The 14,858-nt window shown below is 44.9% G+C and overlaps 2 protein-coding genes across 2 annotated transcripts; both read left to right on the top strand.

Moving 5' to 3' along the window:
* Positions 1-2,215: 2,215 nt before the first annotated feature.
* On the top strand, positions 2,216-4,092 carry H6S33_012136 (uncharacterized protein; the record flags this gene model as incomplete). The annotated part of the gene is made up of 5 exons (XM_044843514.1): positions 2,216-2,364; positions 2,441-2,521; positions 2,585-3,314; positions 3,371-3,929; positions 3,992-4,092. 5 exons carry the CDS (start codon positions 2,216-2,218, stop codon positions 4,090-4,092), a joined length of 1,620 nt encoding a protein of 539 aa, XP_044695804.1.
* A 1,276-nt stretch (positions 4,093-5,368) lies between these two features.
* On the top strand, positions 5,369-13,193 carry H6S33_012135 (uncharacterized protein; the record flags this gene model as incomplete). Its single annotated transcript, XM_044843513.1, has 14 exons — positions 5,369-5,424; positions 5,505-5,569; positions 5,628-6,971; positions 7,042-7,242; positions 7,296-8,839; positions 8,892-8,992; positions 9,042-9,318; positions 9,378-11,420; positions 11,470-11,607; positions 11,680-11,785; positions 11,836-12,834; positions 12,888-12,959; positions 13,013-13,114; positions 13,174-13,193. 14 exons carry the CDS (start codon positions 5,369-5,371, stop codon positions 13,191-13,193), a joined length of 7,068 nt encoding a protein of 2,355 aa, XP_044695803.1.
* Positions 13,194-14,858: the final 1,665 nt, after the last annotated feature.

Raw genomic sequence — 14,858 nt, 5'->3', positions numbered from 1 at the left:
ACTTCTCTTTACATCGCTCCTTACTGTGAACTTCTAATATGTACTGTAAAAGCTCCATTTGCGAAACCTTTTGCGCTTACCCAGCTTGCTCCTCCCACCCACCAAAATCTGGAGGGGACCGAAGGCCCCGTTGAAGCTCCCCACGTAATTGTAGAGGGGGGACTTGATGTTCAACTCGCGGTCGCGAGGTGGAACCCCTAGTAGTAGGTACATGCATGTATTCACCTGTCTGGACTACTCCTAATTAAGCTTGAAGTACTATCTGACCTCCGTGAATTCGAACTGTTGGGATCAAATAAAGATTTTCAGAGCGTCCTCTTTTCCATGGGTAATTATTTGGCTTAATTGAGGATTTCAAGAATGCCGTCCAGCTATCGACAGTGACAGGTTCACATGTACCCCAGATCTACGGCCGCTCAAAGAAGTAGGCGTACTCGCTAGCTGTAAAGAACCCCGACACCTTTATAGTTAAGAAGCTTCGCGCAAAACACTCCGGGCCTATTCTGTATCAATATTTTATTCAATCAACTACGTTCAATCAGTTGTATTAAACAACTCGCTCACCGGCCTGTGCCGTTTTGGATCATAGGAAACTGTGTGATTTTGCACCATGTGTTGCTTTACAGCACGTCCACCGAAAACTGTGTTTATAGACCTTTTCCGTTATAATTATTATTGATACCTCGAATTCGGCTATATATGATCATATATCGAGTTATACGAGGGGCCCGGGGTTCCATTCGAGGGAACGGGCACGAGACTAGGCTGTAGCTTTCCTCACCTAATGACCGATTCAACTACTGAAACATGTTCCACCACAGATGAGAAGGCGATCTTCTTGCATGCCGGCATGCATGTCATAGAACTCTTATCTGTTTAGGACCTGGCTTTCCCCACTAAATCGACTCCCAGGTATCACAAAGCTCTCACCCAATCACTCTGATAGTGTGTCTCTTGAAACTTTAATTGTAACCCTATCGCGGTAATAGTAGCAAGATGATATTGCCTTGCAAGCACGCCATCTTTCGTTCCGATGAGGCCATTCTTATGGAAATTTTGAAATGATATGTAAATAGTACATACGCTTTTAAAGCGGACCGCTATTGCCTCCTGTACAAAATAGTTGAGTTGGTACGTTTTTGTAGATACACAGATAGCTCTCAATTAAATATGTATGCACATAGTATATACTAGGCACCCTACTGTGTAAGCACTCTAGGTACACGTATCTATACACATATCATGTATATATAGTACTCTGGGACCTGTGAATTAGTGGGGTTTGATTTTTGGCGTTAATATAGCGCTGCGGGATTGTTTGAAATACATATGTACCTTAACTTTAAAACTTGTCCAAACGCCTTCATGGAGGAAATATAGGCCCAGGAGTAACATAAAGGGGCAATGATTCTATCGCAAGTTATCTAGGCTCATAACAGATCTAGGCCATCATCACCAAGGCTAATAAATTTACCTATGGTATATATACTATGCATAATATAAAGTGACCAGACGAGAAAAAGATTCGCAAACGGATACTGGCTGATGATTGGCCTTATAGTTTAAACCTGGCCGCGGCCGAAGGCCTAATCCTGTATATACTCAGGCCCTCTGTATAGCCAACGCAAAGCTATATAAGGTCTATACTAAAATATTTTCAAGTCCTCCAATCAAAGTATTGTCCTATTTCCTCCTGGCAGGAATGTTCTTGAATTGCGGTTATCAATTTCTTTCAAAGTCGGAAGAGCTCGAGAGGTTATTACTAAATACCAAACAATAACGTTCAATATCAACTCTTCGGGATCTGTGGCCTTGTAGTTGACTACACGTAGCTAAATGTAGTGAAACATCAAGTCTCGTAAATAGATATCATATTGCTGTAGCTCATATTATACCATTTTATGTCCCACTTTGATAATTGGTAACCGTGAATTTTTAACAGAAAAGTGGCATATATTACCCTATATATGATTCCTATATATATAGTACTCGTCTGTAAAGTATTCTAGAGTAGGTGCATGTAATTTTGGTACTATGCAAACCGGGCCCAGTCCACAAACGTCTTGGGGCAGTTGCAACATCGCCCCTGTCGCAACCTCGCTAAATACCCCCGCTCATTTCCCTTGAGATTTTTTTGATCTCATCCCACCTTACAAAATTTAAAAACAAAGAGACTAAAACACAGTGCATATCAACGAAGAAAGAAGACTCCATAATGGCCCTTGAAACTCTTCCGCCTTCTCCAACAACCAACGGACACGCTCAGATGAAAAAAAACGACGCTTCAGGCGGATGGGTCATCCAAAAATTTGGCGGTACCAGCGTGGGCAAGTTCGCTGAGAAAATTGCCGAAGATATCGTGCGGTAAGAGCTCTTCCCTCAATCATGGCTACAATCGCAGTTATAAAGTACTTTTTCTAATTATTAGTACTAAATACAGGGCACATCTCGGTGAGAATAAAATCGCAGTTGTGTGTTCGGCGAGAAGCACAGATACAAAGGCGGAAGGAACCACAAATCGGTGAGTCATCCAAATTATTTGATGTCTAGATTCATTGCTGATATTTAATCTCACGGTACCTAGACTTCTCCGAGCTGCAGAGGAAGCTTTAAAACCCGGCTCAAGACTATACCTTGATATTGTCGAAGCGATCCGGGAAAGCCATGTTGACGCTGGTGCAGAGCTTATAAAATCCAAAGAAATACTTGACCAGCTCAAGAGCGATATAGAGACAGAATGTGGAAAGCTGATCAACTTCCTCAGTGCCGCCCAGGTTCGTAATAAGGCCTTTTACTGTGTAGAATTAGTGACGCGCAAGGTATTAAACAACTATCGCCTCCAGATCATCGACGAAATTAGCCCAAAGACAAAGGACATTATCATCGGTGCCGGAGAAAAATTGGCATGCTTGCTCATGACGGCTCTTCTCCGAGATAGAGGAGTCGATGCGGAATATATCAATTTAGATAGCATTATTCCTAGCAGTTATACAGTCAAAAAAGGCCTCGACCAAGAATTCTACGACTACCTTCCCAAGAAATTAGCAGAAAGGATACAGCTATGTGAGGATAGAGTGCCAGTAGTTACAGGCTACTTTGGTACTGTTCCCGGCAGTCTCTTGACCTCGGTCGGCAGAGGGTACACAGATCTCTGCAGCGCACTTCTGGCGGTTGGGCTCGATGCCGAAGAACTTCAGGTGTGGAAGGAAGTTGATGGGATTTTCACTGCGGACCCTAGGAAGGTTCCAACAGCACGCCTGATACCAGTGATTACCCCTGAAGAGGCTGCGGAGTTAACATATTACGGCTCAGAGGTAAATCACCGTCTAAAATGTCTAGGCAAACGGACAAAATTAATGAAGTGGTCTAGGTTATACACCCATTCACCATGGAGCAAGTAATCCGCGCGCGGATTCCAATCCGTATCAAAAATGTCGAAAATCCCGCAGGTGAAGGCACTATCATCTTTCCTGATACTATCCATCGCAAAGGCGAGGATACACCCACCGAGCCCCCAAGGCACATGCGCCTTAAAGCACATGATCCACTTCTTGTTCAGCGACACAAACGCCCAACTGCAGTCACTACCAAGAATAATATCGTAGTTCTCAATGTCCATTCAAATCGAAAATCCCTTGCACATGGTTTCCTTGCGGAGATTTTTTCTACACTCGACAAATGGCGGTTAGCGGTTGACCTTATCTCCACAAGTGAGGTACATGTGTCTATGGCACTACATTCGGAGGTTAGGGAGAACGATTTGAAAGAAGCAATTGAGGAGTTAAAACACTATGGAACAGTCGATGTCATTCGCGATTTGACTATTCTCTCCTTGGTAGGGAAACACATGAAGCAGATGGTTGGTATTGCTGGGAGGATGTTCAGCACTTTGGCTGAGAGTAATGTGAATATTGAGATGATCTCACAAGGTAAGGTATCTCCATTACACCTTCTCCCTACTCGTAGACGCTAACACGCAGACTTTTTTTAGGTGCGAGCGAAATCAACATCTCATGTGTTATCAAACAGGCAGATGCCATACGTGCCATGAACGTGCTGCACACAAAGTTATTTACATACCAAGATCTCTAATCACTTGTGATTGTTGAAATTGGGACGGAGTAGGTTTACTTTCTGGTTTTTGTAATATTTAAATTGGCGGGTGGTGTCTATTTTTCGTGTTATTTGCGCCTCCTTTCTAAAAAAAGTTCTCCCTTGTCCTTAGATAGTACATATCTGGCATATATAGAAACTATCTGTTTTGACTATTTAGATTGCCTTCCCTTGTTTTCTTTACACGTTTACATAAAAACCAAGAGTGATCATGTATTATAAGTGACCGGCGTACCCGTGTCGCGCGAGACCTCGGAAATACACGCGTATATGAGGCATGTACATGTAGTTACATATTATTGGGTGTTCGTACTATTGCATGGATCGAGTGATAATACGTGATTGATGTCGCCAAAGTCATCTACATACATGACTGGCCGCCCGAGCCATACCATACCACGCCGTACACGTAAACACTCATTCTCTCCGTATTGGCCCTGTTGTTTCTTCCTGTTTTTGGTGTTTTCTAGGTAAGCTTTGCCTCATTAGCCCTTGGATACATGTATGTATGTAGATCGAACATTGGTTCTTAAGTGCACACGCCTTGTAACAAGATGTTCCACATAAGCCTCAGATAAGTTCGCACAGCATTTTCTTAGTCATTCTTGGCAGTAGCCAGCTCGTAGCAGTTACTTAGTCGGCTGTAAGAGTAAGGGACTCTTAAAGCCTCAGGCACTGAAGACTATCTAGAAGGTCAAAGGAGTCTGCGAATTGAGATACAGAGAGTAGCGCAGCCGCCCCGGATTATAAGAAATAAGGGCCGAAAGCCGCGCAGCAGCTTGAGATCCCGACTTTGAGCACCTAAATCCATTTGCATGCAGTCTGAAATATTTACAAGAGTTTTAGCTGCGCGAGTTGAACAGAAAGTCGAGCTCTTTGACAGAAAGTCCTTGATGGCTGAATTCTTGTCTTTGCCTAAAACCGCTAGACTTTTTGTCCAAACTGTCCGACTTTCTGTTCAACTGGCGCAGCTAAAACTCTCCAACTACTGTGTTGCGAATTTCAAGAGCCACGCCGTATTTACTCGAACCCGGCCGTCTCGTGATAAGCTTCGTATCGGTTCCGCCAGTGGTGTCACATGCCAAGACGTGAACCTCACGTCTCGAGCCACTAGCCTGCTTTTGCACATCCCCGAACTTCAACAGCAGAAGCTCTGCTCAACTGGTATCACAACGAGCTCTTCTAAACATACGACTATTTCACACCTGTGGGGTTGTATATCTAATTTCTTGAAACCGCCTTTCTCGAGGCCATCATGGCTTCCCCTCACTTGGACACGCTAGGGAGAATCTTTACAGACATACGGAGCAAGTACGCGCTCGATAACATATCCCACTCGCGAGGCAAATTTTGAGACTGAAGTTGCTGACGAGCTCTGGGTGGCAATTTAGATATGAAGAAGTAAGACAGAAGGCAACTAATGAGTTGAAGATACACCTGGAAGTTGTTTCCCGAGGTTTGCCAGTTCCGTCGCGGTTGCCTTAAATTCGTTTGGGTGCTGATGATCCATCCAGAGTACTCCAGCGAACAGCTGTCGAGATATCACTCAGAGGTAAATCGTCGAGTGTCGGAGTTCATCCACAGCAGCGATACCACCGATAAGATTGGGGGGATTCTAGCCCTCGGTGTGCTCATAGATGTCGACCACGACGATAGCACCCAAAAAACTACACGATACGCGAATTACTTACGAAGTATAATGAGGGGGAACGACAACCATTGTATGGTTCTTGCTGCTAAAACCCTAGGGCAACTTGCAGCGCCAGGGGGAACCTTGACTTCTGAGTTGGTGGAAAGCGAGGTCAAGCAGGCTCTTGAGTGGCTACAAATCGATCGGCAGGAGAATAGACGCTTTGCTTCTGCATTACTCCTGAGAGAGTTGGCGAGAAGCTCGCCAACACTGATCTATGGCTTCATCAGTCAGATATTGGACCTGATATGGGTGGCATTACGGGACCAGAAGGTTTTGATTAGGGAGACAGCCGCGGAGGCCTTGGGTGTGTGTCTGGCAATCATGAAACATCGCGACACAACAAATCGGGATATGTGGTATGCAAAAATTCTAGAGGAGGCAAAAATAGGACTACGGTCCGCTTCAGCAGACTGCATACATGGGAGTCTCTTGATCTATCTACAGTTATTAGATTCCGCAGGGATGTTTATGCAGGACAGCTACCGGGAGACTTGTGATACAGTTTTAAGATTGAAAGATAATCGTGACGCAGGTATTCGGAAACTTACTATCAAGATGATTCCATGTCTAGCAAAGTACAACCCAACGGAATTTGTCAACAACTACTTGCACAAATTTATGATGCATCTTCAGTCACAGCTCAAGAAGAAAGATTCAGACGAACGTGGCTCTGCTTATAAAGCAATTGGTGAGGTGGCGTTAGCAGTTGGAAGCAGCATGGGCCCATACCTTGATGGAATACTTGCCAGCATAAAAGAGGGTCTCACTATGAAGGGGCGAAATCGCTCACAGAGGGCAGAACAGGAAGCGCCGATATTCGAGTGTATTAGTATGCTGGCCACGGCGGTGGGTCAGGCTTTGACTAAATATATGCACGATCTACTCGGCTTAATATTTTCCTGCAACCTCAGTGTGAAGCTTACCCAGGCCCTGGTCGACTTATCACATTACCTTCCTCCTCTCCTACCGACTATACAGGACCGACTTCTCAATATGATCAGTATGGTTCTTTGTGGTCGGCCTTTCAAACCTTTGGGGAGCCCTGCAACCGTCCAACCATCCATGACAATTGCAGCGAAGCAATCCAGAGACGGTATGACGGCCGAGGAGAGGGATGCAGAAATCACATTAGCACTTCACACCCTTGGTAGTTTTGATTTTACTAGTAAGTCATTTTTTTTGACATTCGATATACCGGGATCATACATAGCAGGGATCTGAATCTAACTGGAAAGATCACATTTTAAATGAATTTGTTCGTGATATTGCCATGAAATACGTGGAAGACGACAACATTGAGGTTCGAAAAGCAGCCGCACTAACTTGCTGTCAACTATTTGTGCGAGACCCAATCTGCTATCAAACAAGTAATCATGCAATCCAAGTGGTTGGTGAAGTAATGGAAAAACTCTTAACTGTGGCTATTGCCGACTCAGGTTTGTCAAACTGTGAAAGGTCATGAAGAATATTATTAATATGTTTGAAATAGACCCCGATATCCGTAAAACGGTTCTGCTCTCGCTCGATGCTCGTTTTGATAGGCATCTTGCAAAGGCAGAGAACGTTCGATCTCTGTTCTTGGCCTTAAACGATGAAATCTTTGCTATTCGAGAGGCCGCGATAACTATCATTGGACGGCTTACCCTTCATAATCCTGCATATGTTATTCCTTCCCTTAGAAAAACCCTTATCCAACTACTCACAGAATTGGAATACTCCAATGTTCCCCGGAATAAAGAAGAGAGTGCAAGGCTTCTCAGCCACTTGGTCGCTGCATCGCAAAAGCTCATCAGACCATACGTCGAGCCAATAGTTAGGGTACTTCTCCCTCGGGCCCGTGATCCTAGCGCAGGGGTGGCCTCAAGCATTTTGACAGCCCTAGGAGAGCTTGCAACTGTTGGTGGAGAGGATATGATTCCATATATCCCGCAGCTAATGCCGCTTATCATTGAGACCTTACAAGATCAAAGCTCGCCAGCAAAAAGAGATGCCGCCTTGAGAACTCTTGGCCAATTGGCTAGCAACTCGGGATACGTAATCGATCCCTATGTTCAGTACCCCCAGCTCCTCACTATATTGGTAGGTATCGTCAAAACCGAGCAAAACACTACACTGCGAAAGGAAACGATCAAATTGATGGGTATTCTGGGGGCCTTGGATCCTTACAGACATCAAACTGTGGAGCGGACCTCTGAGCTTATCTCAACCGATCAAGTTCATGCCGTCACAGACGTGTCTTTGATTATGACTGGACTGACCCCCTCGAATGAAGATTATTATCCTACTGTGGTTATCAATTCTCTCATGAACATGCTAAAAGACCCTTCCCTCGGTCAACACCACTCTTCCGTCATTGATGCTATCATGAACATTTTCAAGACTCTTGGGCTGAAGTGTGTTCCGTTTTTGGGTCAGATTATTCCCGGGTTTCTGTCTGTTACTCGGGCTTGTCCTGCTAGCAAGTTGGATTCATACTTCAACCAGCTGAGTATCTTGGTTTCGATTGTGAAGCAGCATATCAGGAATTTTCTGCCGGATATTCTACAGCTCATCAGAGACTATTGGGATTCCACTCCGACTCTGCAGACCACAATTCTTCAACTAGTTGAGGCCATCGCGCATTCTCTAGAAGGAGAATTTAAAGTTTATCTCGCACAACTACTTCCGCTAATGCTAAAGGTTCTTGAAATGGCCGATCCCAATCGCCCTGGGCCACAGGAAAAGGTTCTCCACGCATTTGTTGTATTCGGCTCTAGTAGTGAGGAATATATGCACCTTATCCTTCCGGTTATCGTTCGAATGTTTGAGAAGCCCAGCCAGAAGCCACAGACAAGAAAAGTTGCAATGGAAACAGTGGCAAGACTGTCAAGGAAGGTCAACATTTCTGACCATGCGTCGAGGATTGTGCACCCGCTGTCCAGGGTATTGATGTCTGGGAGCAACGATCTGAGAGTTACGGCATTGGATACGCTTTGTGCTCTTGTGTTCCAGCTAGGTCATGATTATGCTCATTTCATCCCCATGATTAACAAAGTATGTAGTACAATATACGCTCCATGGTTTATTTTGTGCTGACTTTGTGTAGATTTTACAAGCGAACAAGATTTCTCACGGAAATTATGACTTACTTGTTGGGAAGGTACTGAAGGGCGAACCTTTGCCTCAAAATCTAAGCCCCGATGATGTGTACGTTTCCCTGGTATATGTTGATTCATATGGCTAACAATGACCCTAGCGAGAAAGCAGACGAAGTTTCTTTTGCGGATTTCGGACCGAAGAAATTGCCAGTAAATCAGCAACATCTCAAGAATGCATGGGAGGCTTCTCAACGATCAACTCGCGAGGATTGGCAGGAATGGATCCGCCGATTCAGCGTTGAACTTCTGAAGCAGTCACCCTCTCATGCCTTGAGGGCCTGTGCAGGACTGGCGGGAGCATACTATCCATTGGCTCGGGATTTGTTCAATGCCGCGTTCGTATCCTGCTGGACAGAGTTGTATGATCAGTTCCAGGTAAATACCCACGATATTATTTAAAGTGAAGTCATTCTGACCCCATTACCCTTTTACAGGAAGAATTGGTTCGCTCCATCGAGACAGCCTTAATTTCGCCACACATTCCGCCTGAAATCTTGCAGATTCTTTTGAATCTTGCCGAATTCATGGAGCACGATGATAAAGCGCTTCCAATCGACATTCGAACGTTGGGAATGTATGCTGCAAAATGCCATGCTTATGCTAAGGCGCTGCATTACAAGGAACTGGAATTCCTTCAAGAACCACAGCCGAGTGTCATTGAGGCACTTATCAGTATTAATAATCAACTGCAACAATCTGACGCTGCCATTGGTATTCTTCGAAGAGCCCAGGTCTACAACGACGTCCCCCTTCGAGAATCGTGGTTTGAGAAGCTACAGAGATGGGAAGAGGCTCTGAAGGCTTATCAAGAGAAGGAGCTGACTGATCCCAATTCATTTGATATTACTATGGGAAAGATGAGATGTTTACATGCATTGGGAGAGTGGGATCATTTATCACAACTTGCACAGGACAAATGGAGGCATGCTGGTCGCGAGATACAACGACTTATCGCGCCACTTGCAGCAGCTGCTGCTTGGGGATTGGGTCAGTGGGAACTGATGGATGAGTATATCATGGTCATGAAAGAACATTCGCCCGACAGGAGCTTCTTTGGTGCAATTCTATCACTTCACAGAAACCAGTTCGAAGACGCGGCGAAGCATATTGAGAAAGCTAGGGAAGGCCTTGATACAGAACTCAGTGCGTTGGTTGGCGAGAGTTACAATCGAGCTTATAGTGTGATTGTTCGGGTCCAAATGTTGGCAGAACTGGAGGAGATCATCACATATAAACAGAATAATGACCAGCCAGAGAAGCAGGAGACTATGCGACGAACCTGGACAAAGCGCCTCAAGGGCTGCCAGAGAAATGTCGAAGTTTGGCAACGAATGCTGAAAGTCCGTGCACTTGTAATTTCGCCAAAAGAGAACATGGACATGTGGATTAAATTCTCAAATCTTTGCAGAAAGTCTGGAAGAATAGGCCTCGCGGAGAAATCGCTGAATTCTTTACTTCCACAGAACGAAAGCATCGGGAATATTTCAGGCACATCAGTACCACCTCAGGTGACATATGCGCGCTTGAAGTTTATGTGGGCTACCGGACAACAACAAGAAGCAATCGTACATCTCTTTGAGTTCACTGATTCGCTTTCAAGAGACTTGAGGATGAATCTCGCTAATAGTATGGCTCATCACGGCATTCCCCCACAACAAGCCTTAATCCCTGGAATTGAAGATGAGCATACTCGTCTTCTTGCAAGGTGCTATTTAAAACAGGGCGAATGGCAGATTGCACTGTACAAGACATGGCACGCAGAACCACACACCGCTTACAAGATTTTGGACTCATATCACAAAGCAACCCAGTTCCACAAGGATTGGTACAAAGCTTGGCACGCCTGGGCCCTGGCCAATTTTGAAGTTGTCACTGCAGCCACTGCGGCAGAGGGTAGAGAAAATACACACTTGAATCAAGAAATGGTCAGAGATCATGTCATACCTGCTGTGAACGGTTTCTTCCGGTCGATCTCACTTTCCGCTGGAAGCTCCCTTCAAGATACTCTTCGGCTATTGACATTGTGGTTTGCACACGGTGGGCACCCAGAAGTAAACGTGGCTGTTACAGAAGGATTCAACTCTGTCAGCATCGATACTTGGTTGGAGGTCATTCCACAACTCATTGCTAGAATTAACCAGCCGGACGCAGTAGTAAGGCACTCGATCCATCAGCTTATTGCGGAAGTCGGAAGAGCACACCCCCAGGCTTTAGTATATCCGTTGACTGTCGCATCAAAATCCTCTTTGTCTAGGCGTCAAAAGTCAGCCGCCCAAATAATGGACAGTATGAAAGCTCATAGTCAAAAGTTGGTCGATCAAGCAGAGATTGTTAGCAATGAATTGATTCGGGTTGCAGTCTTATGGCATGAGCTTTGGCATGAAGGTCTAGAAGAGGCTTCAAGGCTGTATTTCGGAGATCATAATATTGAAATGATGTTCAAGACTCTTGAGCCGCTACACACTATGCTAGAAAAAGTGGGTTACTCGCTGTATATCCTGGAATATTTTCTAATCAGATGTTTAGGGACCGGAAACCCTAAGGGAAATCTCGTTCCATCAAGCCTTCGGTAGAGACTTGCATGAGGCAAAAGAATGCTGCGTTGCATATAAGAGGACTAATGAAGTCGGAGATCTCAACCAAGCGTGGGACCTTTATTACCAGGTACGTTCACTTGTCACGTTGATTTAGTAGATCAATGTGGTTTATTGATTGCTGATACCTCACCTAATCTAGGTTTTCCGTAAAATAACAAAACAATTGCCTCAACTCAACTCCTTGGATCTACAATATGTATCTCCAAAACTTCTAGTAGCTGAGAATCTTGACTTGGCAGTCCCTGGTAATTATAATACCTTTCCCTAAATGAGCCATGACGCTAATGCTCAACAGGAACGTACGCAACTGGTAAAGCCATTGTCAGGATTATGGGCTTTGAACCCACTTTGAGTGTCATTTCTTCCAAGCAGAGGCCGCGTAAATTAACCATCAAGGGAAGCGACGGAAACTCCTATCAATACGTCTTGAAGGGACATGAAGATATTCGACAGGATGAACGTGTGATGCAACTTTTCGGATTAGTAAATACATTACTCTCGGTGGACTCGGAGTGCTTCAAGCGTCATCTAAATATCCAACAGTACCCAGCTATCCCGCTTTCTCAGAACTCGGGTCTGCTGGGATGGGTACCCAACAGTGATACTCTTCACGTGTTGATTAGAGAATACAGAGAGAGCAGGAAGATTCTTTTAAACATCGAGCACAGAATTATGCTACAAATGGCACCTGATTACGACAACCTAACGCTTATGCAAAAGGTTGAAGTCTTCGGATATGCTTTAGACAATACCACCGGTCAAGACCTATACCGTGTGTTATGGCTCAAAAGCAAAAGCTCTGAGGCGTGGCTCGACCGCCGTACCAACTACACCAGATCTTTGGGTGTCATGTCAATGGTTGGATACATTCTTGGGCTCGGCGATAGACATCCTTCCAATTTGATGCTTGACAGAATCACTGGAAAAGTCATTCATATTGATTTTGGTGACTGTTTCGAGGTCGCGATGCACCGAGAAAAGTACCCTGAGAAAGTGCCATTTAGATTGACACGCATGTTGACCTATGCCATGGAAGTCAGTAACATCGAGGGTAGTTTCAGGACTACCTGTGAGGCAGTTATGAAGGTATTGCGGGAGAATAAGGAATCACTTATGGCTGTACTAGAGGCTTTTATGCATGACCCTTTGATGCACTGGAGATTGGGAACAAAGGAGAGCCCAGCAGAGATAGGGCCGACTGCGCCTGGTGAGCGGAGACGAAGTGTTATGACGGTGTTAGATCCAGCAGAGATTATGAGGCTTAGAAGTCTCTCTGTGGATGGTGAAGATCATGGTAAGTTCAACTATCTAATCTCAGACCCGCGTAAATTCCTAATCATTGGACAGAACAAAGAAAACCGGAACAGCAGAATGAACGAGCGCTCCAGGTTTTAGAGCGTGTCAAGGCAAAACTCACGGGTATGTTATTCCTTTTTCTCTTTTTAAATTACAACGGTCTTAACGCCCTTTAGGTACGGATTTCAAGGTGGGAGAGGAGCTAGAGATTCCCAAACAGGTTGCCAGGTTGATCGATCAAGCAACCAATTTAGAGAACTTATGCCAGCACTATATTGGTATGTTTTCTCTTGTTCGGTTTAATATACATTCTTCGCTAACCTCTGTTTCTTGTTAGGATGGTGTTCTTTCTGGTAAGTTCTGTATTTATGTACCGAAACGTGGGACGGCGCGGTTTTCTGTATTTACCCTACCTTTTGTCTGTCACTTTCTTTTCTTCACGCTGGCGAGTTATGGGGGTATATTACGTGGTGCATAGCCACCTTGTTAGTTATTTTCTTGTAAAGGATAGGGATCTTTTTAAATAAACGTGTGCGATTAGATAATTCATGGCTCTCCCCCCCCCCCCCCCCCCCTTTTTCACATCTGGGAAATCTAATTCGAAAGAATAATTCTTACAATTTATATCTATTAACGGGTACTTGAAACCTACTAACATATCTCAACCATACATGTACATACATGTAGTCATATTAACCATACAGCTTTCGGGCCCCCCTGCCACTTGTAGTGTAAAGGAGAGAAGGAGAGAAAGTGGAACCGTTACTACTCTTAGCGCTAAGAGAATCTGTTTCCTCGCTCTATCTATCCCCTCCGGAGGCTTGTGAAAATTAGCACGTGGCAGCACCAGCAGCTTAAATTCGCCACCGCAGTGTATACATTCATGCCGCATGGCTCGTGCAGCTTCCCCGTCCCAGCAATCATAGTGAACGATCTGGAATCAAGTAGGTGTAAAACTGCCCTCGTGCTCAGAATTAACACCCTAGTCTAGGCAGGAGATTGAGACTAGTACAAACCGCCACAACTACACACGCCTCATGAGTCATGTGTATCCGGCGACGAATACTACGTGATCCTGATGGTCATAACTCAGGTTGTACTTCTATTGTAAAGCGGAGGTTAAACATCTTCGGACTTACGGATTACTCTGTGTGGACTCTAAGTTCACCGTATAATCCGGGTGGGTTTATAGAGCACATTAAATAGTTATTTAACCCTGGCCCACTAGAACATAGGAATTAATGGGAAGGAGAAAACAGACCAAAAAATCTGTTTCTCGGTCTTTAGCGCCTAGCCGTCCCATTACCATTGGGTTTGGGTTGAGGGTGGGCTTTGGGAGCTCGAGTATAGGCCGGCGAGTTATCAATAAGCTGGGTAAAGCCCTGTGAACAGTGCACCTTGTAAAGTAGGGGTTAGGTACTAAAGATGATGGTGACAGTACCGCGAGACACGAGCAAACACACATGTACTTCTAGGATCGACTATGCACCCCACAAGAAGCCATATCTACGTGCATATGAAACTCCCTTCTCATCTTAGAAGTGGCTCTTGCTAAGAATATTCCCAGCGGGATATGTACCTAGGACTATGATAGCTAATGTCCCAACTAGGTTAGCGCCGCCCTCCGAGTGATAGCTGAGGTGATGACGTAATATCATTGACGCAGTACGATTATTCTGCCTTGTAACGATTTTTATTTTTTTCACAATGCAATCTCTCATGCCATGCATACATGTACATGTACTCTATTTCTGGATTGTTATTAATACCATAGGAAATTGTGTACTTGGCGCGTTTTGGTAATAGAACTAGGGCGGAGCCCCTTACGATCCCCTTACCAACGAGAAAGCCCAGCCGTCCTGATCGAGACACAATATTGCGTGAGTATTTGAGTATGACGCGGGTATAAGGCCGAACGGCCTTTTGCCCAAAACGGATGAAGGCCATGGTCTTTCACGGTTTGTCACTCGCGCCAAGAGTACATGTGTCACTTGTCATAGCCAGTGAGCCTTCATGATTGGC

Source organism: Morchella sextelata (assembly GCF_020137385.1).
Source record: "Morchella sextelata strain SCLS chromosome Unknown scls_7, whole genome shotgun sequence".
Classification (NCBI taxonomy): Eukaryota; Fungi; Ascomycota; class Pezizomycetes; order Pezizales; family Morchellaceae; genus Morchella; species Morchella sextelata.
Note: the sequence above shows the minus strand (reverse complement) of the source record. Positions and strands in the feature narration are given on the sequence as shown.